At 43.0% G+C, this 22,774-nt stretch overlaps 1 protein-coding gene across 1 annotated transcript in view; it reads right to left on the reverse strand.

The window, feature by feature from the left end:
* The window catches only part of C4H1orf185 (chromosome 4 C1orf185 homolog), a 129,208-nt gene that overhangs the window by 22,470 nt on the left and 83,964 nt on the right, over positions 1–22,774 (reverse strand). Inside the window, exon 6 of the mRNA XM_036758249.1 lies at positions 6,226–8,172. Within this exon, the coding sequence (XP_036614144.1) occupies positions 6,226–8,140 (1,915 nt within the window). The 5' untranslated portion in view covers positions 8,141–8,172. The remainder of the gene's footprint in view (positions 1–6,225; positions 8,173–22,774) is intronic.

The raw sequence follows: 22,774 nt of genomic DNA on the forward strand, positions 1-22,774 counted from the left end.
TTGGAAGACAGAGCAAGTCCCCCATTGCACAACTCTTTCCTTCCTTCCTTTCTTCCTTTTCTTTCTTTTTTCTTCCTTCCTTTTCTTTCTGTCTTCTTTTCTTCCTTCTTTCTCTTTCTTTCTCAACCTTACCTCTGGCCCTCCTTCCCCTCTCAACATGTCCCCTCCCCCAATCTTTCTCATTTTGCAAAGGAGGAAAACAGTGATCCACAGAAGGAAAATTACTTGCCCAAGGTCAAACAGAGAGACAGGTTTCGACCCCAGGTCCTCTGCCTCCAAAATCTAGAGCTTTTTCCATGGCATCATGCTAGTGCCTAATGCCCTAAGTTGGAATTCACACCCTACCTTCTATTAACATTTGAAATTATTGAAAGGTCTCTGCTTTCATTGCAGAAGTGGGAGAATACAGGTATGGCATATTACATAGTCCTCCAGACAGGAAGTGTGGTTAGTTTTGTTGAACTGCTTCCTTCCTGATCTCCCTTCCACCCAGCGGCTAATGCTCTCTCTCCAGAAAACTATCTTGTATTCATTTTGTAGATATCATAAATATATATATATATGTACATATGTGTGTATATATATATGTATATGTATATTATATATATGTGTGTGTGTGTGTATATATATATATATATGTATATATATATATATAATACATGTTGTCTGCTAAGTTGGAATATAAGCTCCTTGAGGGCAAGGACTGCTAATTTTCTTTTCTCTCTGTATCCCAATACCTAGAATAGTACATGCTTACAATAAATGCTTGTTGTTATTTTCTTTCTTTTTTTAGGCCTTGTTCCAAGGGCCATCTCCCTGTGGAGGACAGGGGAGGTATGTATTCTGAAACAAATGTGATGTAAAAAGAAAAAACTGCTATAAATAAGATAAATTAAAAAGAATAAATAAATAACAAAATAAAAAAGGTGGATTTGGGATTTCCCCTCTTCTACTTCCTGTGCTGCTCAGTGGTAAGGACTTAGGAGAAAGGTCAAGCTACCATCATGGTAGGATGCTGCCAAGCAGCCTTATAAGCCATGCAACTGAATTTTCTCCCTGCTCCAGGATCTGCCTTCGAGTTTTCTTTTCACATTGCCCTCCTTGGCAGGAGGATCAAGCAGGTGATCAAAGAGGGATTGCAAGGATCTCTTTGCTGGCACTGAGGCAGGATTTTCTTGTTTTGCCATGCTTGGATCTGGGTCATAGTCCTGGGTGGCAGTCCTGGGGCAAGAAGGAATGCTGGCCTGGCGGAGTTTGTGGCAGTGATGGAGAAGGAATCCTCCTCACAGCTCCAAGGCAGAACAGAGTGCTTGTGGTCACTCACAGACCAGAGCACAGACCAGAACACAGACCAGGAGAGGGGTAAACACCTCTCCTTTGATCATAGCACCTCGGAAGAACTGAAAATTTACAGGTCCCTAGAAGTATCTCTGAAAACAGCTACACAAAACCCCCGAAGCCTGGGACAGTACCCACTCCGTACTGGAAGCAGAGTCCTACTTAACAAAGATTTAAAATGTCAAGTAACTGGCTGGGAAAATGAGCAAACAGTGGAAAAAATCAGACTACAGAATCTTACTTTGGTGACAAGGACGACCAAAACATACAACCAGAAGAAGACAACAAAGACAAAGCTCCTACATCCAAAGCCTCCAACATGATCCAAGAAAAATATGAATTGGTCTCAGGTCATGGAAGAGCTCAAAAAGGAATTTTAAAATCAAGTAAGAGAAGTAGAGGGAAAACTGGGAAGAAAAATGAGAGGGATGCAAGAAAATTGTGAAAAATAAGTCAACAGCTTGCCCAAAAATACTGAAGAAAATAACACCTTAAAAAACAGACTAACCCAAATGGCAAAAGAGCTCCAAAAAGTCAATGAGGAGAAGAATGCCTTAAAAAGCAGAATTGGTCAAATGGAAAAGGAGGTCTGCAAGGTCACTGAAGAAAATAATTCCTTAAAAATTAGAATGGAGCAAACTCTATAAGAAATCAAGACATTATAAAACAAACCAAAAGAATGAAAAAATAGAAGACAATGCGAACTAGCTCATTGAAAAAACAATGAACCTAGAAAATAGATCTAGGAGAGATAATTTAAAAATTATCGCAGTAACTGAAAGTCATGATCAAAAAAAAAAAAGAGAAAATCTAGACATCACATTGCCCTGCTCTCCTAAGCAAACAGGTTTCTATTGTTACTTTTTAGTGACCCTATGGGACTCTTTTACACTGAGGGCTATCTACTCCATTGACTCTCGGGCTACTAAAAATTGTTTCTTGTTAATTATGACGAACGGCAATCAGTTGAGGCTGTATAAGAGAAGTTAATAAGATCTGGCATTGACCCAACAAGAGATAGAGAGCATTACAAAACACAAAATGGATAATTTTGATTATGTTAAATTGAAATGTTTTTGTACAAAAAAAGCCAATGCAACAAAAATTAGGAGGGAAGCAGAAAATTGGGAGAAAATCTTTACAACTACTATCTCTGATAAAGGCCTCATTTCTAAAATATACAGGGAACTGAGCCAAATATATAGGAATACAAGCCATTCCCCAATTGAGAAATGGTCAAAGGATATGAACAGGCAGTTTTCAGAGGAAGAAATTAAAGCTATCTATAGGCATATGAAAAAATGCTCTAAATCACTATTGATTAGAGAAATGCAAATCAAAACAACTCTTAGATACCACATCTCTCCTGTAAGATTGGCTAAAATAACAAAACAGGAAAATGATAAATGCTGGAGAGGATGTGGGAAAATTGGAACATTGTTGCATTGCTGGTGGAGTTGTGAGATGATCCAGCCATTTTGGAGAGTAAGTTGGAACTATGCCCAAAGGGCCACAGGAATGTTCATACCCTTTGACCCAGCAATACCACTTCTAGGGTTGTATCCCAAAGAAATCACACAAGTGGGAAAAGGACCCATATGTAGAAAGATATTTATAGCGGCTCTTTTTGTGGGAGCCAAGAATTGGAAATCAAAGGGATGCCCATCAATTGGGGAATGGCTGAACAAGCTGTTGTATATGAAGGTAATGGAATACTATTGTGCTATAAGAAATGGGGATGATATGGACTTCATAACAACCTGGAAAAACCTACACGACATAATGCTGAGTGAGTGGAGCAGAGCCAGGAGAACATTGTACACAACCACAGATATATGGATTCTGTGAGGAGCAACCCTGACAGACTTCACTCTTCTCAGCAACACAAGGTGCAAGGGCAACTCCAAAGGACTCACGATGGAGAATGCTATCTACATCCAGAGAAAGAACTGTGAAGTATGAATGCAGATTGAGGCACACTTCATGCTCACCTTTTTCTTTTCTCTTTTGTTTTTGTTTTTGGGGTTTTTTTTTGTTTTGTTTTGTTCTGGTTCTGTTTCTTCTTTCTCATGACCCATTCCATTGGTCATAATTCTTCTCCGCAGCTTGACTAGTGTATAAATTAATTCAATGCGAAGTAATTCGTGGTAGTTACATGAGATTCCATGCTGTCTTGGGGAGGGAGGGGGGAGGGAGGGGAGAAAATCTGGAACTCAAAATTATGTAGAACCGTCTGTTGTAAACTAAAAATTAAAATAAATATTAAAAAAATAAGATCTGGCATTGAAATCCTATTTTAAGGTTTGCATGCTCTCACAAGTAATTATGGCAAACATATTTTCAGTTTACAAATGGGGGAATGAAATTCAGAGATGTTAGGTAAGTTGCCTGTGCTCACACAGCAAGCAAGTATCCGTTATGTGGACACCTTTCTCTGAACAATAATCCCAGTTCTCTTTCCAGTACATGATGCTACCTTTATCTTAAATGAGATTTTTTTCCCGCTTTGGGGGGAATCTAAAGAAACCGTAAATTAGACAAAGCAAGACTTCCTAAACATTATTCAATTTCTAGAAGTGTGAATTAACTTAGGAATTATTTTGAAATTCGTTGGAATTGATGAAAATAAAATGATACTTGAAAAGCTCTTCCAAACTTAAAGTGCTACACAAATGTCAGCTATTATCGTCACTACCACCATCGCCATCAGATGTTAACCATTCTATGCCAGGATCGGGAAATTTTACTGTTCTCTGATACGAGATCCGCTGATTCTGATGGATTGAAAGTTAAAGAATGTCATAAGACACAACGTGGTCTTAAGGAGTCATTTCTTCTGCAGAGTCTTAGAGGGGGGAGGATCCTTAAAGATCATCCAATCCGAAGCCTGCTTCAGCCACATCCTGGCTGGGTTATCCTGGGTGGGTGGCTCAAACTCTCTGTGCCTCAGGAAGCCCCCTAGGACTATTCTATAAAGTTATAGAGAGGTTGGGATCTACTGGGTGGAGGAAGCCCTCACACAAGGAATCCCCCATGTGGACACAATCGTGTCTTCTTTGTATAGTCACGAAATTATTTATTACAGCTGTAAGTCCCTTTCACCCTCCTCCCATCCCCCCACCAATACATACACAGAGTGTGTCCAGACATTCTCTGCTTGTTTCCAGCAGACCATTTGAGAGCTCAAGGGACAGGCTTCCTGCTCTGTATGATTTATCACTGAGAGTCTCCTAATTGGTCACTGATTTGGGAGAACTGGTGACACGAAGTGGCAGATCTGTTAGAAGAGACAGTTTGTGGCTGTTGCTCTCTTGGATGCAGACCTCCAAGTGACAAGAGGAGATTCCAGTAAGGGATGGAGAGGATGGTATTTATACTGACAATAGTGACCCCAGGGGCCCACTAGAGTGGAATTGTACCTGGGCTCTGGCTACTTTTGCCTCTCCATTATGCGTTTCCTTCCCTGAAGAGGGGATCCAGTAGCAACTCTGAGATCAATGTTTCCAGGCAGGTGACCTATGAGTCCGGGAAGATCAGAAGGTCTGAAGACCTTCCCGTGCCCTCAGTTGGACAGTGCCCATGATTGCCTGTGATTGCCAGGCAGGGGTACATTGGAGGTGGGGGCGGGGAGAGACAGAGACAGAGAGAAGCCACGGAAAGCTCGACTGTTTGATCAGACAATGCCACCGATGGTGAAATGTAATAACATGGCCAATTAGCATGTCTGACGCTCCAGGGAGGCTTGAACATTAACCTCCCAGTCAACTGTACAAGTTATAATAAGGTGCTGAATTCTTTCCTAGTCGTTCTGTTAGCACACGCTATGACTCCCTATCGTGGATTTCTGTGTGGGCACAAAGGACCTGACCTATACCTGATTCCCAGTTGGGCTTTTAGGTGGGAGGAAAACTATCCCTTTGGGCTGGGAGAAGCAGAAAAGACCTCATGATGCAGGGGGTCCCTGACTTTGGCCTTGTAGGAAAGATTTTTATTAGGCAGCTGAGAAGGGAGTCCATGCCAGGTAGGGTGGGCAGCCTGGACAGTCAAGATCTGAGATTGGGGAACAAGTTCAGTTTGGCAGGAACATGTCTGGTTTCAAAGTAATATAAAATCAGGTTAAGAGAGGGAGGCTGAGCCCATCTTATGAATGACCCCAAAGTGATGACTTCTAGCCTTGACCTCTCTTCTGAGTACCAGAGCCAAATTTCCAGCTGCTCATAGGACATCTCAGCCCCTCAATCTCAACATGACCTAAACTGAGCCCCCTCGCCCACTGATCTATTCCATTTCCATTTCCATCTTTCCATCAGTGGTACCACCATTCATTCCTCTACCTCCTCTAAGTTCTAACCAGATTGGACTATGCTTCATCCCTCTATTTGCCCTGTCCTTGCCCACTTCCAAGGCTTTGTTCATGCAATTCTCTATGCCAAGAATATCCTCTCCTTGCCTGACTGTTGAGTTCCCATCGATCCTTTAATGCCAAACTCAAATGCTACGTTCTCCATGATTCTCCTCCCTTTCCCCTAAACTTTCACCCCAGGACCTTGCATAGTGCTTTTCTTTTCTAGCCCTCCAATGCACTCACCATGGATTATTGAGTATTTGGTTTTTGTCCTAGATTCCTACCTGAGTATAGCTTCCATGACAACAAGGATGTATCTTACCTGTGCTTTATGTCTGCCATCACTTGGCACAATCTCTGTACACAGGAGTGACTACTGTGGGGAAACCATTGGCTGGATAGAGTGTTAATCAACATCGGCTAAAGTCAGACACAGCCTGAACATTGTACAACTTCTGCTCAGACCCTTCCTGACTTTCTCAGGATACTAGCTTATACTGGGCGTTCAAAAAGACAAATGCTACACAGGCGTAGGGGCTCACCTAGAGGGACTTGGATCATCTCAGTGCCCTGATTAGCATCACGTTTCTGTCTCTTACTTAGTTCATTCGAAGGAGCAAACCCAGGGAAATACAAGAAGTCAGATGATAAACTCTCACTGTCATGAAGGAATTTCCGGTACTGAATGGTCACACTCACGTCATGATCATTGCGTTTAGCAGGATTTTTGCCTCTCAACTTTAAATCACCTGGGAGAACAGTGGGAAATATATGTTTTGTTTGCCACAAATTCAATATAAGCCTCCTTATTTTCCCCAGATTTCTAATAGAGTTGGCCTGTTGTGATTCCAATGGAAAGGAAGACGCCTTCGGTGAGATGACAGCTTTAAGAGCTGTCAAGACTCCAGTCAGCTTGGCAAGCTGTGGTTGGCTTTTTCTGGGCAGGTGTGCCATAAATGTCTCAATAAATTTAGTCAACTTCTCTTGCAACATAACTGAATCATTAAAGTGTGATCTGATAATAAAAGCATAAAGCTGACTGAGGAGCAAGCCCATGGATGGAACTTGTGCCTTGTTCCATGAATTTTTCCCCCCACCTTCCTCCAACTTTAACCACTGAGATGTTTTCCCTTCATCTTCCAGTTCAGGGGCTCCTGGGCCCACCTCTGGTTTTCTTTTGGGAGCTCCTGGTTCTGTTGGACTTCTATCTTGATCCGCCAGTCTGTCAATTTTCCTTTGAAATGTTTTTGCTTTTCTTTCATGAAGTTTTAAAGGCACCCTTACATAGACAGACCAAATTTTCACCCTGTATTCTCTGTCTTTTGATATTGCTTTAAATAAGAATTTTAATTTTTCTCGTATAAAGTCTTTATATGCTTTAGCTTCTTGACTTTCATTTCTTGAAAGAATTTGAATGATATGTCTTGACTCTGTGCTATTCTTTCTTCTGCAAGGGTCTCTAGAGCCGCCATCACTAATGTGGGCGTATTCTGCAACAGACAAAATGACTCGGTTCCCAAATCCTTGGGTCAGTTGGATGACCACTGATTTTGTTTCCACGGAGGTTAGTGAGGTTGGAAGAGCCTTTCCCATTTTGGTGGAATGTCCAAAAAGTATTTTAAATCTTGATCGTACCTTCCAAGTACTGGTACCATTTGCTGAGCCATTTAAAGACCCTCGTCTTCCACACAGGGCTTTCAGAACAATTTCATCTTTCTCTGGCTCTCCTTTGCCTTCCACACTTGGGGCTCTTTCTGAATTCGCTGATTTGCAAGGCTCCTTACGGGCTATCCTCAGATTATACAGTTTCCAAATTCTGATAGCTTGCCTCACTGTTTCCTTTGGTTTTAAAGGTCTGCTGAGGACATCCTTCTTTTGGGGCTGGGGATCGTCCTCCAGATTTCTTCTGGTCCCCTGATTGTTTCTTACAGTGGATGCCAAAGTATTTAGGGGTGCTTTTAAAAATGCCCCTTTTAGCCACCACCATTTTCTGGCCAACCTGTTGAGTTCCACTGTGGCAAACTGGAGTGGGGTTTCTGCTGACGGCCTTATTTTCCTATTTGGAGCATTTTCCAATTCCTTTTGCAGCTCGACCTTTATGTTATTCTGTTTCTCTATACGTCTTGTTTTTCTCACCAATGCTGACACCCTTGTTTTTGTCAAAGCTGGGCTGACGTTTTTCCTTCCCAACTGTCCTTGGGGCAGAGTTGCTTTTCTGATTCCATTGTTTGCTTTTTTTCCTTGAAAAAGAGGCAATTTTAAGACTACATTTTGAAATCGGAGTTTTTTGTTCTTGTAGGTACGTGTCCTTGTTTCAGATGTGAGGTCAAATTCCCTTCCATTTCTAAGAATCGCCAACTCTTCTTTCTCCCATTTGTAAGTTAGATGATCTTTCTGAAGGCCTGCCTGCTCTGGGGACTTGAGCAACAGCCATCCAGGAGGGGCTGTCTTGGTCATCACGGAATTGGTTCGATTCTCTTTTACCTGACCTGCAAGACCAATAACAAAATCACTTTATTTTAATGTGAAAAGTCAGATGGCAGAGCAGAAAAAAGCAATTGATTTGGAGTCAGAGGCTGCATTTGAGTGACTGTCCTGTAGAAGCTAATAAGAACCGATATTTCAACAGCGCTTTACTCTGAGCCTCAGCTGTCCGGCTTTAAAATAGGGATGGGGGCAGCTAGGCGGCGCAGTGAGTAGAGTACCGGCCCTGAATTCAAATGTGACCTCAGACACTTGACACACTTATTAGCTGTGTGACCTTGGGCAAGTCACTTAACCCCAATTGCCCTGTCTTCCCCCCTCCAAAAATAAAAATAAAAATAAGTAAAATAGGGATGTTAATAGCGGCATGTCGAGAGCTTTGCAGAATGTAAAGTGTCCAGAGGATTGTAGCCCAGAAGGCATCTGGTCTAAGCTTCTTTTGTAGATAAGGAAACTTGAGACCCAGGGGGGTTAAGGGGCAGAAGCGGTTTTTGAATCTGACCTGAAATGTGGGCTATCTATGCAGCACATTAGGATGTTTACATCTGTGGCAGATCGGAAGAACTGGTAAATAAGATAGCTGAGTAGGTAGCTGGGCTTGGAACCAGAAAGACCTAAAGTCACATCCTACCTCAGATACTTCAATTCAATAAACTTTTAGCAAGTACCTACTATGTGCAAAAGGTAAAAGACAGTCCCTGCCCCTGAGGAATTTACCATCTGTAGCGTGTGACCCTGGGGAAGTTAACAGTTTCTGGTCTCAGTTTTCTCATCTCTACAATGGGGATACTAGCAGTACCTGCCTTCCAGGATTGTTGTAAGCATCACAAAAGAGAATGTACATAAAGTATTATATAAATTTATATAATTATATAAATATTATATAAACTATTATTAGTCGAAGTTAAAGGAATTTGCAACATGGAGAGGAGTGAAATCGCGTCTTCTATTCTCCTCCTCCAATCCTGCCGGGCCTGGCTCCCCACTGCCTGGCCACACACCATTCTCAATCCTGTCCTCCGACCTGGCCTAGAGGGCCCTCTTCCCAACCAATGTATTATGCACAGAATAAAATGCTCGGAATCTCGGAGCTGGAAGGGGCCTCAGAGGCCATAAGACTAATAACAGCTGACATTTCTATTGTGTTTTGATTCTGCAAAGCCCCCACCCTCCTGGCTGCTTTCCCCAGATGTGCTCCATCTTCTCAGTGTTCTTTGTAAACCTTGGCACCCAGACCTGAATTTTGTGCTTCAGATGTGGTGTGAGCAGGGCAGAGTTCAGAGTGACCACTGCCTCCCTTCCCCTAGACACCGAGTCTCTCTTAAAGTGGCCTAAGATCCCTATTAGCTCTTGGGTCTGCTGAAAATCATATACTGTGGACTAAGGTTGACCTGGCAGTCAATGAAAATGCCAGGCTCTTTTTGTGGGAGCACTTTGGGAAGCAGCTAGGTGGTTCAGCAGATAGAGTGCTGGGTCTGAGGTTAGAAAGACCTGAGTTCAAATTCAGCCTTTAAAAAAAAAAGCTGGTTAAGTATCTTTATATTTTCATGGAGGTAATTCTTCCATTATCTCTCAGTACTCCAATCCTCCCAACAATTAGATTCAAACATAACAAAACAAAATGTGACTTCTGACACCCCCCACCCACCCACCAAAGTACCGCTATAGCCATTGGGCGGTACCATGGTGGGAACCGTTCTGTATCTGTATTTACTCTTCACTTCCCACCATACTCGCTTTCTCAGACTTCATTTCCTCATCCACAAAATTCATCCATAAAATGAGGAAACTGGAGTTGTTGGCTTCTAAGGTTCTTCCCTTTCACCTTAGTCTATGAGCTGGCTATTCGAGATGAGCACATCCAGAGCAGATGCCTTTTTGTTAACTGAAATTTAGGAAAGGCAATGTGGAGGCTGAATATGCAACCAAAGGATCTGGGTTCAAATTCTGGCTCTATCACTTATGACCTCAGTGGCCTTGAACACAGTTTCCCTCACTGTAAAATGGGGTGGAAGAAGGGAGTTGGACTGAGTGGTCCCAGAGGCCCCTTCCAACTGTCAGTTGTTTTTGGTTTTTTTTTTTTTGAGGGGAAAGGCAAGGCAATTGGGGTTAAGTGACTTGCCCAAGGTCACACAGCTAGTAAGTGTCAAGTCTCTGAGGTCTGATTTGAACTCAGGAACTCCTGTCTCCAGGGCCAGTGCTCTATTCCCTGCGCCACCTAGCTGCCCCTCCCCTTTCCCACTCTCAATCAATGATCCCCTGGTTTCTAGGTCACATCCACAATTCTAAGTGCAGCCTTGGAGTCAGTGACCAGGGATAGATCAGCCCTAATAAGGCTTCTCTCCTGCCAGAAGAGATCTAGGATTTGAGACCACAAACAAGGATTTCTAATGACCAAGGGTGAAATGAGCTGTCTATAAATTCAATTAAATTTTATTTTTATCTTAATAATATAATTTTTAAAAAGTATGTAGACATGATAGGAACAAAGTCATGGATGGAGAGGAACATAAAGCACGTCACAGTCCTGTGCAAACAGTGTCAGGAATACAAACTCTCGGTGGGACCTTGGGCTCTTAAGGAAAGCTAAGATTCTAAAGAACAGAAATCTTTTTGGTATCAACTTGAGGGCAGGAAAAGGATCAAAAAAGGTCTAGGGCCGGGCCTTCTGCTCAGACAGACTGGGGCTGGATGTCCAACAGTGAAAGCTGCACCACAGTGGATGGGACTGCCTTGGGAGGTGGTGGGTGGGCTTCCCCTCTTGGGAGGTCTTGGAGCAGAGCCTAGGTAACCAGCCACTTGTTGAGTGTGCAGTAGGGGAATTCTTGCTCACATCTAGGGGATCTTCATCTGAATACCAAACAAAAAACAGTCCCTGCCTTCATGGACTTTACACTCACCCGGACAGGATAGGACATGTACACAGGTAAATTTATACGTGATAATTTAAGGAGCTGAAGCGATGACGAAAGTTGGGGGCTGCTAGGTGGTGCAGTGGTTAGAGTTCTGGGCATGAAGTCAAGAAGATTCATCTTCCTAAGTTCAAATCCAGACTCAGACATTCATTAGCTGTATGACCCTGGGCAAGTCATCTTATCCTGTTTGCCTCAGTTTCCTCATCTGTAAAATGAGCTGGAGAAGGAAATGGCAAAACCACTCCGGTGTCCAGTAAGTTCTTGCTAGATCTTCTTTTCTTTATCCTCCTTAATCTTTGTGCCTTCTCTTGGAGACCTCCCCCAATTTATCCTGGACCCATCTTGTTTGGATAGTTACCTGCACATTGTCATCCCCATTAGTCTGTGAGCTCCTTGAGAGCAGGGACTGTCTCTTGCCTTTTCTCAGAGCAATGCCTGGCACATAGTAGATGCTTAATAAATGCTTGCTCATTAACAGTAAATGAACATTTGTGAAAGCTAATTAACGTTAACTGACTAAACGCTACTGGGGTGCTAATCATTGGATCAATGAAATAGGAAAGATACGAACTGGAGTTGAAATTGGGGAGAAAATGCTGGGGTGGGGGCTCAAGCATTGCCCCTGAGGGATGGCCTGGAGATCATGGAGCCTTGCTCTGGGACCCTGGCCTGCTTGAGTACCCTTGGGTTGGAAAAGCAGGGCCAGCTTCAAATTTCTGGTGGAGCAGAAAGAGGAGCAGGATCTGCAGTCCGAAGACCCTGGTTCTAACCTTGGCTCTGTGCCCCAGCTCTCACTGGACTTCAGACTCCAAGGTCAAGGCCTCTGATTCCCCACTCCAATAGAATCCCTCCCTCCTCCAGGATCACCCAACTCCTGTTTTGTCCTCCCTCCCAAGGCACAGGTCACCCTACTTCCCAGCTGCTGTCATTGGCACCAGGCTCCCTTCACTGTCTCATCTACAGCCCTCCCCCCCCCCCAACAAGGAAACCGAGGCACAGACCTTGGTAATTAAGAACCAGTCATTTAGGGTCTCCTCTAGGCCCATAGGCTGGCAGGGCTGTGTCCCAGCCCTGCCTTCATCAACTTAAATACCTGTTGTCATATAACTGTTACCCTTAGCTACTGGGATGGGAAGAGCCTGGATCAGGAGGCACAAGCCTTGGGTTCTAATCCCTGTGCAACCACAGTACCCACACAGAGTGAGAAACTGAGGATCTGTGAGGAATCCATTCATCTGACAGAGAAGGAAACTGAGGCCCAGGGACAGAACGTCACTACTTGCCCAAGGTCACTGGGGTGGCCAGGACACCAAGTCTTGAGCCTCTGTGTCCAGAGCCCTGGGTCCCTTCTCCCTCGGAGACATCGGTGTCTTCGGGTTTCAGTTTCCCCTCGGTGCAATGCTGGGGTCCCCAAGCCCCTTTAGCTGGTCCGGAGGGTCAGGGCGGGCGGGGGCTTAGCGACCCGAGGGGCCCCAGACCCGAGCAAGGACGGAGGGTGTGACCCTCGGGGAGCCCCAGGGCCCCACCTGCCGCGGCCGCTGGCTCAGGCTCGGGCTCCGCGGGATGAGGTTTCGAAGTCGGCGCCGCAGCTGCCAGACTCAGGACCAGGAGGAGGAGGCGCAGGGCGGGCCCTGGCATCCCCCCGGCTCCCCCGAGGCTTCCAGGGCCCGACCAGACCTGGGCCAGACTGGACGGGCGCACGGATGGGCGGGGGGCGGCCGAGAGAGGGAAGGAGGGGTCCTAACGGCTGCACGAGCCCCGAGGAGGGGCGGGCCGGAGGGGGAGGGGAGCCGGCTCATCGCACACCTGGACCGCACACCTTGCCGGCTGTCCTCCACTCACCTGGCCGAAGCGCCCGGCTGAGCGCGTCACTCCCCTGCTCAATCAACTCCAGGGGCTCCCTAGCACCTCCTTTGGCGTTCAAGGACCTTCAGGGCCCGTTCCCCGCTTCCAGTAATCTTACATCTTACCACCCACCCGCTCCATGTATTTTTCAACCCGGGGACACCGGCTTCCCGGCTTTTCCTCCAACAAGACATTCCATCTCCCGACTCCGGGCGCTTTCACTGTCCGTCTCCCTTCGGAATTCTGTCTCTGTTCAGTCCTGCCTCCTAACTCCTCGCCAGGTCCTCTGGGTCCGGTGACACTGGTCCCCGGCTGACCCACGAGCAGGACCCTCCATCTTGGGGCATTCTCTCCGGCTATTCCCCACACCTGGAACGCTCTCCCCGCTCCGCAAAACCTGAATTGCACCCCTTTCCCTCTGGTAATGATCTCAGTAGAAACCTTGCTTTGTGTCTGTTCTCATGTTATTCTCCACGTTAGACTGTGAGGTCCTTCAGGGCAGGGACCGACTTCCCTCTTGTATCCCCAGAGCTTAGCACGGTGCCCGGCACAGATTAGGTGATTGCTTGACTCACTGGTTTCTCTGGCTTCCTTCATGTCCCAGTTAAAATCCCACCTTCTACAGGAAGCCTTCCCCAACACCTCTTCATTTAAGTGTCTCCCCTCACTTGCTACCCTCCTAACCATCCCATAGATAGCTTGCTTTGTATACACTTGTTTGCTTGTTGTCTGCCTGTTGAGCTCTTACTTATACAGACGGTCTTGGGCCTCCCCTGGTATCTCCAGTGCTTAGCCTGGGGCCTGGAAGTCAATCAATAAACACAGGAGGATTGGGAGAATGCTAAGGCCAAGGCCCAGGTTCAGCTTCTCTTGCCCTCTCCCTCCCCTAATTAAATCCTTCTTGGGGGACTTCCCTGGAATGCTTCTCCTCTTTGCTTGCTCAAATCTCTCAAGCCCAAACTGGCTTGATAATTTCGAGGCAGTGCCCAGGGTGTGACCGTTTCCTCTCAGCCAATCTGAACACATCACACTTTCTATGTGAAGTCCCTCCAGTTGGTCAAAGACTTCTCTGAAGCCTGTGAATGACTGATTCAGGAGAGAAGCATTCTCACCTAAGTTAAGGTATCCAGGTGTAGCCTAAATGGTGTGGTATGACTTATTGGTTCACCCACTCAAATCCCATCCTTACGTATTCTTGTATTTAGAATCAGAATTTAGGACCACAGAATTCATATAGGCCCATCCCCTCATTTTGTAAATAAGAACACAGCCCAGAATGCCACTTACTCGTGCTTGCAATGGACACAGGACCATCTCTAGAATATGGATCTCCTGACTCCCTATCCAGTGTTCTTTCTACTGCCTTCTAGAGCTAATTAACTTGTCGTGTATGTGTGTGTGTGTGTGTGTGTGTGTGGTGTGTGTGTTGTCTCCCCAGCCAGAGTTTTACATTTTTAAGAGGGTCTCTTTCATCACTTTCTTAAAATTCTCTACAGTCATGACCTAAAAGTGAATAGGCATGATTTTCCTTAACCACAGGTTTTACCATATTACTCCCCTATTCAATAAACTCCCATGTCTCACTTTTGCCTCTCGGATCAAACAGAAATCCCCTTGTTTGACTTCTAAAGCCCTTTCCAACTGGGTTCCTGCTTACATTTCCAGCCTTGTTGTACAGGGTGTTCCTGAAGACTGGACACATAGGCAAAAATACATATTTTCAAGAAATGAAATGAATGCAATTTTCAACAACATTTTATTTAACTGGAATATTAACAAATAACATCTTCAATATAATTTCCATCATTTGTGAAGCAAAGGTTGATGAGCTTTGTAAGGTTCACGTGAACTCGATGCAGTAACTCCACATTGCCATCAATTTTCCTATGCGTCCAGACTTTAGGGACACCCTGTACATTACTCTCTGCCCATCCTCTATCTATAGCATAACCAAATTGACCTTCATGTTCCTTCCCTCACACTGCTCATCCTGTCCTCATGTCTGGATACACCAGGATACCTTGACTTAGGTGAGAACGCTTCTCTCCTGAATCAGTCATTCATAGGCTTCAGAGAAGTCTTTGATCAACTGGAGGGACTTCACGTAGAAAGTGTGATGTGTTCGAATTGGCTGAGAGGAAACTCAGTCAAACCCTGGGCACTGTCTCGAAATTATCAAGCCAGTTTGGGCTTGAGAGATTTGAGCAAGCAAAGAGGAGAAGCATTCCAGGGAAGTCCCCCAAGAAGGATTTAATTAGGGGAGGGAGAGGGCAAGAGAAGCTCAACCCTTAGCAGCACCTCACAGAATCCCTCTCTTCCTCAAAGACTCAACTCCAGCATTACCTTCTCCATGAAGCCTTTCTTCATCTCCCAGATTGCTAGGTCCCCTCTTCCCTAAACTACTTCATATTTGTTTCAAATGTATTCTGTAGCTCTTTGGGAGTAGTTTTCTTTTTCCCTTTTTTTTTATATTCCCAGAGCTTAGCACAGTGCCTGGCACATAGTAGGCACTTAGTAAATACTTGTTGACTGACTCTGTGTTATGTGCAATCTCCCTTGATAGAATGTAAACTTTTTGAGATCAGGGACTTTCATATTTATCCTTGTATTCCCAGTGCTTACTTAGCACAATGCCTGGCACATAGTAGGCACTTAATATAGACTTAAATATTTGTTGATTAATACTTACCACTTGTTCCATACTATTAGAAACATACTACATCCCCTCAGAAACATCCTAAAATAAACTAACTTCAGTTTGCTGTCAAACAGTTTCAATGACAGAGACTGCACTAAGGAGATATAATTCATGCACAAAATAAACTCTGTCCAACAGGAAACCTGAAGTCTCAAAAGGATGTCAACTGTAACAACCCCAGCCCAAAAAAATATCCCAGCTATTCAGGGATGGGGTAGTAAGGCAAAAGAGCTGGCATTATTTTCCATTTGGACAGGCACAGGCCACTTCCTCAGAGGCAATTTTAGGCTTCCTTCCAGGATAGGATTCTGTGATGTTGGGTTTGCACATGAATATTTTTTCAGTTGAATTTTTAAAATCTTCATACAGAAGCATTTTTTAATGTTAGGCTCTCTTCCTTTAAGCAAAATCTCTACTCTTTCAAGCAGTAAAGCATCATTTAATGCCCAAGACCTAGACAGTGGGTTCTTTGTCCTTTAGGTAAGGAGTGACATTAGATCATAGCACTCGTGGCATTGTCAGCAACCTTAGGAATCATCTAATCCTGGCATTCTTCCCCTTCTTTGTGGTCAGTCTAGTGAAGCCTGTGGGTGACACTTGGAGTCATATTTTTAGATGCATAAAATAAAATAGAGAAAATTACAAGAGACACAAAGTATATTGAAATAAAGATGTAGTGCTTTCCTATCCAAGTTTCCAGACCTGTTGAAATTTGTCCACAGATTACAAACCCCAATCTTTTTTTCTCAATTGTATTTTTTTTCAATTACATGTAAAGATAGTTTTCAACATTTGCTTTTGTAAGATTTTGAGTTCCAATTTTTTTCTTCCTCTCTCCTCTCCTCCCTCCCCAGGTTGGCATGCGATCTGATATAGGCTATACATGTACAATCATATTAAAGACATTTCCACATTAGTCATGTTGTGAAAGAAGAAAGGGGAAAAAATACAAGAAAGAAAAAAAGAGAAAATAGTTTGCTTCGATATGCATTCAGACTTCACAGTTCTTTCTTGGAATGAGGATAGCATTTTACATCAGTCTTTTGGAATTGTCTTAGATCACTGCATTGATGAGAAGAGCTAAGTCTATCAGAGTTGATCATTGAACAGTGTTGCTGTTACTGTGTACAATGTTCTCCTGGTTCTGCTTACTTCACTCGGCATCAATTCATGTAAGTCTTTCCAGGTTTTCTGAAATCATCATTTCTTACAGCACAGTAGTATTCCATTACGTTCATATACCACAACTTATTCAGCCATTCCCCAATTGATGGGCATCCCTTCAATTTCCAATTCTTTGCCACCAGAAAAAAAAAGCTGCTAGAAATATTTTTGTACATAGGCGTCCTTTTCCCTTTTTTATGACAAACCCTGAATCTAATATGATCAAATCTCTTCCATTTTATAAAGATGAAAACTCAGACCTGGAGAGTCAGAGGTCACTTAGGTAGTAAATGGCTGAGTTAGGATTTCAACCCAGGTTGTCTCACACCAAAGCCAGAGTTGTTTTCACTGTACTCTGAGGCCTCTTCCAATTCTGGGGTTCTATGGATGTTCTCTTTAATTCGACTATTCTGGCTGTGTGCTTGTATCATAAGACCTCATAAATGATTGTTTATTGTCTTATTCTCTATTTGTTTCGCATTTGTGTAATGTCTTCCTAATAACAGAGCAGAAATGTATCTTGTTTTGTATTTAACAAATTGGATTCAACAAACAAGATATCCCTACTCTATTTAAATTTCTCCATGAGTCTGCTGACTTATCATCTTATTATCCAGTTGAATCGGGATTTTTAAAAGCTAGGCCAGCAGGGCACAATCTGTAGCAGATTTTACCCAGCTAGATGGGGCTCAAGGACCTACCCTTACTGTGCTAACAAAAACATCTGGAAAGTAAGAGGGTGCCCCCTCCATTGGAGAGAGGATGGGAATAAATCGTGCTACTGTCTATGGACGTAATAGACCATTATTTTGCTTCTAGAAGAAAAACATGGGAAGACTTGGGCCAAGCAAGGAAGTAGGAGATGCAGAACAATATACATGATTACATTTATTAATGTACAATGAGGCACATCATATAATTATATAATTATACCTATAGGTACAATTATATAATGTACATTAATTACATTAATTAATTCCATTAATGTGAATTAAAACAACATTAAAAGCCAAGCTGAACTCAGATTAATTACAGTGACCAATATTGGTTCTAGAGGACAGATAATGAAAATATAACTCCCTCCTCTGGGGGCAAGAGGAAAAAAATCAGCTGGGGGCAGAAGGGATTCTGTTGCCGCATTTGGTTGGTTTTGCTTTATTGCTTTTCTTTATCATAAGGGGTAGTGGGGCAGTAGGGCAGCGTATATCAGGAAACCTACTGTGGTATTAAAAAAGATGTCAGTCAAACTTTTTAAAAGTTTAGAGTCCTAAAAAGAGAGAGAGAGAGAAAATAAAAAATAAAGGCCAGATCCTTGAACGACATTCAAGTTCTCTAAGTTACGAAAGGTTTTTTTAATGTCTCCAAATTGGTTTTTGAGTGATGATAGGTGAGGCAGTTTGATCTTGGAATTCAGCCTTCTCTGTGGGAAATTGGGATTCACTGGAATGTCAAAGGTTGGCTCTAATAGCAACTCCCCAGTTCAGTTCTCCTCTGAGGAGCTGTTTTTTAGTCCATAGTGGCAGACACAATATGCAAGCAACTATACACCTGATACTTGAAGGAAGCCTGGGAAGTGAGAAACTGATGACAAGGAGGGAGGTTATTCCAGGTATGGGGGGGACAGGCAGTGCCTTCTTTCTGGTACTCTTGTTGTTTAGAAGTTTTTCAGTCATGTCCAACTCTTCCTGACCCCATTTGGGGTTTTCTTGGCAAAGATACTGGAGTGATTCACCATTTCCTTCTCCAGCTCATGTTACAGATGAGGAAACTGAGGCAAACAGGGTGAAGTGACTTGCTTAGGGTCACACAGATAGTGTCTGAAGTGGGATTTGAACTCAGGAAGATGAGTCTTCCTGGCTCCAGGCCTAACACTATATACACTGTGCTCCCTAGGTACCATCTCTCTGAGACTCCCCAGCTTCATTCATCCTACACATGTCGTTTGTATCTAGTTGTTGGCATCTTGTCTCCCCCATTAGACTGTGAGTTCATTGAGAACAGGGACTGTTATGGCCTTTGTTTATGTCTTCAGTACTCAGCACAGTGCCTGGCAGATGGTAGGGATTTAACAAATGCGAGTAGATTTGATGTGACAATCTCCTGACAGAGAGGTGACAGACTCAATGTGTAGAAAGAGAAAGGGCTAATGTGGGAGTTTGTGTTTTATAAGGCTTTTCTTTTTCTTTTTTTCCTTCTCATTTGGGGAGAGAGGAGGTAGGAGGGAGAAAAACATTTTTTAAAGAATTTTTTTCTAGAGAGTATTGAGAGTTTGCGTGAGGGACACTTTAGAGTCCATGGCCTTTAAGGTGTGAATCCTGGACTTTACTTGAGCAAGATTTTCATCATCTTTTTTTTAATTTTCTTTTTCATATTTGGGTTGAAGTTGTTAGAAAAGTAACCTTGGTGTAGCTAAGTTGCTATTGATTATAGTGTTATAATATCAATTATCAATGACTAATTATTCGTAATGTTTTAAAGTTTATGAGACAAAGTGTGTTATATTGTCTGGAGAACCACTGAAGCCTAGAAGATCTGGATTCAAGTTCTGCTTTAGATATTGGCTGTGTGACCCTGTGTAATTCCCTTAACCCCACAGTACTTCAGGCAACTTTATAAGGCTATAAGTTTCAGAGAAATTGCCAAATTGCATTGGTGGAAGAAGCTCTCTCCCCCCTCCTTCTTCTCTGTCTCTCTCTGTCTCTCCCTCTCTGTCTCTCCTTCTCTCTCTCTCTCTCTCTCTCTCTCTCTCTCTCTCTCTCTCTCTCTCTGCTTAGTCTCTATGCCAAAAGCGTGTAAAAAACGCCATGTGAGAGATGCCATTTGAGGTATTCTGGCCATGTGCCGAGACCCTTCATTAAATATAATTTGTCACTTAATTGATACCAATTAATATAATCCAATAGAGAGAAGAAATGATATTTGTCTGAAATCATGGAAACTTAAGGTTGGAAGAGATCTTAGAATTTATCTTTTTTAACTCGTACCTTATCAGGCCCGGCTCTCCAGAACCATGTCCAGGTAGCCAGGCAGCCCTGACAAATTTTGGACATCTCAAGGCGTTGGGAAATTCTTCCTTACGGTAAGTCCTGCCTTTTTGTAATTTCCACCTATCATTAATATTGTGCTCTTTTGGGCCAAGCGGAACAGATCAAAATCTATTCCGTGTCAGTCCTTCTGGTAACAAAGATCAGCAACTTTCTCCCCTCTGGGTTTCCTCTTCTCCAAACCAAACATCACCAGCTCCTTCAGCCAATGTGAAAAGCTTGGTCTGGATGCTCTTCCACAGTCTTCACCTTCCTCCCCAGGACACACACTGACTTGTCATCAATTCTGAATATGTGGTGTCTAGAGCCATTGTGAGCAAGGATTTCAGTGATCTAGACATTTTCTAGAGTTCTCTCAGCCCAAAATAGTGCAGTTACAGATTTCTTGGCTTGCTTTCACGAACATTTTGTCCTCTAAAAGGTGGAGAAAACAACAAAGAGAATTTCTTGCTCTGGACCTGCTTCTGACCATCTAGGAGGAACTGGTTACTGAAGTAGAAACATTGAGAATCTTGGCAGGAAGTGACCGCTCCATTCCGAATTAGCGATGGCAGAGAGGAATGGTAGGCATAAGACTGATGGGCTCTGGAGTGGGGGCAAGCGGATCGCAAAGAGGTCAGAAAAAAGATAGGTAGCATTTCGTGGCCTAAAGTTCTGCAGAAGTCCACCTAGGAAGAACGGGCAGCTCTCAAGAATGGAATGCTGAAATTGGAAAGGGTGGAGCAAAAGAAGTTGTTTAAAGAAGTCAATAGGTATGTGTGTACATATGTACATACACACATACATATATACATACATACATACATAAATACATATATGTATAGCTACTACATATATTAATAAAATGATTCAAAATAACCTTTTTTAAGTGGAAGGAGAAAGGGTGTTTCTCATTCAAACTTTAGAAAATTTGCAGGTCACAAGGACCAAGTAGCGACAAATTTGAGGTACATGGGTGTATACCACTCACTCAGAATGCATTTGCACCACGTAGAAAGTGAGAGCCTTTTCTTACGTGAGTGAATCATTCTATGCCTTATAAATTTATACCAATATAAAAAGGTTCCTTATAAAGTATGTGAAGCTTTGAGCAGGTTCATTTACAGATAAAAAGATCACCGGAGACTACAAACTTTTCCCCAGAGCATACATTGCCTCCATATATTTTCCCTAGTCCCTCAGTTTCATAGGCCAACAGTGGAACCTTAGAATTTTTTTTAAAATGGTACAGAACTCTGACCACCAGAGGTGTTTGGTGATTATTAGTCAAATGGCCATTGTATGCAGGAATGAAAATTTGGGAAATGTACTAGATGGTTACCACAATCTGGGTGAAGTCTCTCACCCTGGGAGTCCAGCCTTGAATCAGGAAGAATTGTTTTGACATGATAAGACTCGGTTCTCCCATTTCTGGCCTAGGAAACAGCCCTGAAGCCCTGAGGAAGCAGAAATGGAGAGGCCTCTGCCCAGTCCTGGGTTGAAAGTCTTTGTTCCTTCTGAAAGAGCCCATTAGAACTCCAACAGAGGATTAGAGCAGAACCTGAAGCAGGGCTGGGGAAGACTATGGTTTCTCGTCAAAGAGTAAACCCAGGGAGGTCACCAGAGTAATTAGTCTGGTACAGACATCATGCTCAATGATGAATTTCATGAGAATTCTATGAAGAGAAAAAAGATCAAGTTCCCGTAATTCCAGGGATTGTAAATTGCCTTTAGTGACATGTGTTCCCTACATTCATACCTTTCTATCATTATACTTTAGTTTTGTGCTCACTCTCCCCATAAGTACAGCATGTATTTGTGGGAGAATGTGTTCCAGGTTTTGAGGGAGAGGACAAATAACTACTATTCTTTCTATGTCATTTGAATAAATGCCTTTGCTAAGAGTTAATTGAGTCTATTAGCCGATGGTCAAAGGGAAACATACCAGTGGGGGTTTGTGGCGTGTTGTAGTAGGGTGATACCACATGTCGCACCTTTAAACCGAAGTAGCAGCTGCTCTCTGATGACTCATCCTGCAAGCTGGAGTACAAATTGGGGGAATAGCATAGAGGGGTAGTGTATGAGAATATAATGATGTCAATGCACTGAAAACTTGCTGACCCAACTTATTTTTTTAATAACATTTATAGTAGATGGAAGCAAGGATAAGTTAGGAAGAATCTCAAAATTTGGCATAGTCCTTTAAGAAGTGTCAGAAACATTAAAGCTCAGAATGAGCTGAAGCTGGCAATAAATACTAAAGGTAACAAAAATGGATTAAAAAAGCTATAGTATAAAAAAAGGATAAAAGAAGGAATGGAACACTACTTGGGCAGGATCAGACAATAAAGAACAGAGGGAAGGCAGAACTACTCAACTCTTTATTTTATTTCTTTTTACCAATGAGAATGAACTTTGGATTGGAAAGGATGAAACAAAAATGGCCGTTAGACCATTGAAATAAGATAAATAGGGCGTAGTTAAGAAAGTACCCAACTGCCCTCATTGAGTTCAAGTCCTTGGGCTCAGTGGAACTTAATTCCAGAGTATCGAAAAAAAAAAAAATGGCAGGTCTGACTACTGAGCTGGTGTCAGTGATCTTTAAAATTATAGAGAATGGGGGAGATCCCATAGGACTAAAGAGCTGCAATGTCCCAATTTTCAAAAAAAAAAAGAGAAGAGAGTCTACAAACTTCCTGGCAAAACTCTAGAATGTAGTTTTAAACTTAATTGTCCATTTTTGTATTTTGATTTTATATTTCCTCCATTTCCAAAAATAGCCTACCTTCCTCCCCTCCCCAAGAGCCATCTTTTCTAACAAAACATAAAACAGAAGAGGAAAAAAAAATAGTTCAGCAAAACTACCCAACACGTTAGTCAAGTCCAACATTATATGTAGTATTCCACACCCATAGTGTCCCACTTCTTCAAAGAAGAGGAAAAAGTGTATTCTCAGATTGTT

Source organism: Trichosurus vulpecula, chromosome 4 (assembly GCF_011100635.1).
Source record: "Trichosurus vulpecula isolate mTriVul1 chromosome 4, mTriVul1.pri, whole genome shotgun sequence".
NCBI classification, from domain to species: Eukaryota; Metazoa; Chordata; class Mammalia; order Diprotodontia; family Phalangeridae; genus Trichosurus; species Trichosurus vulpecula.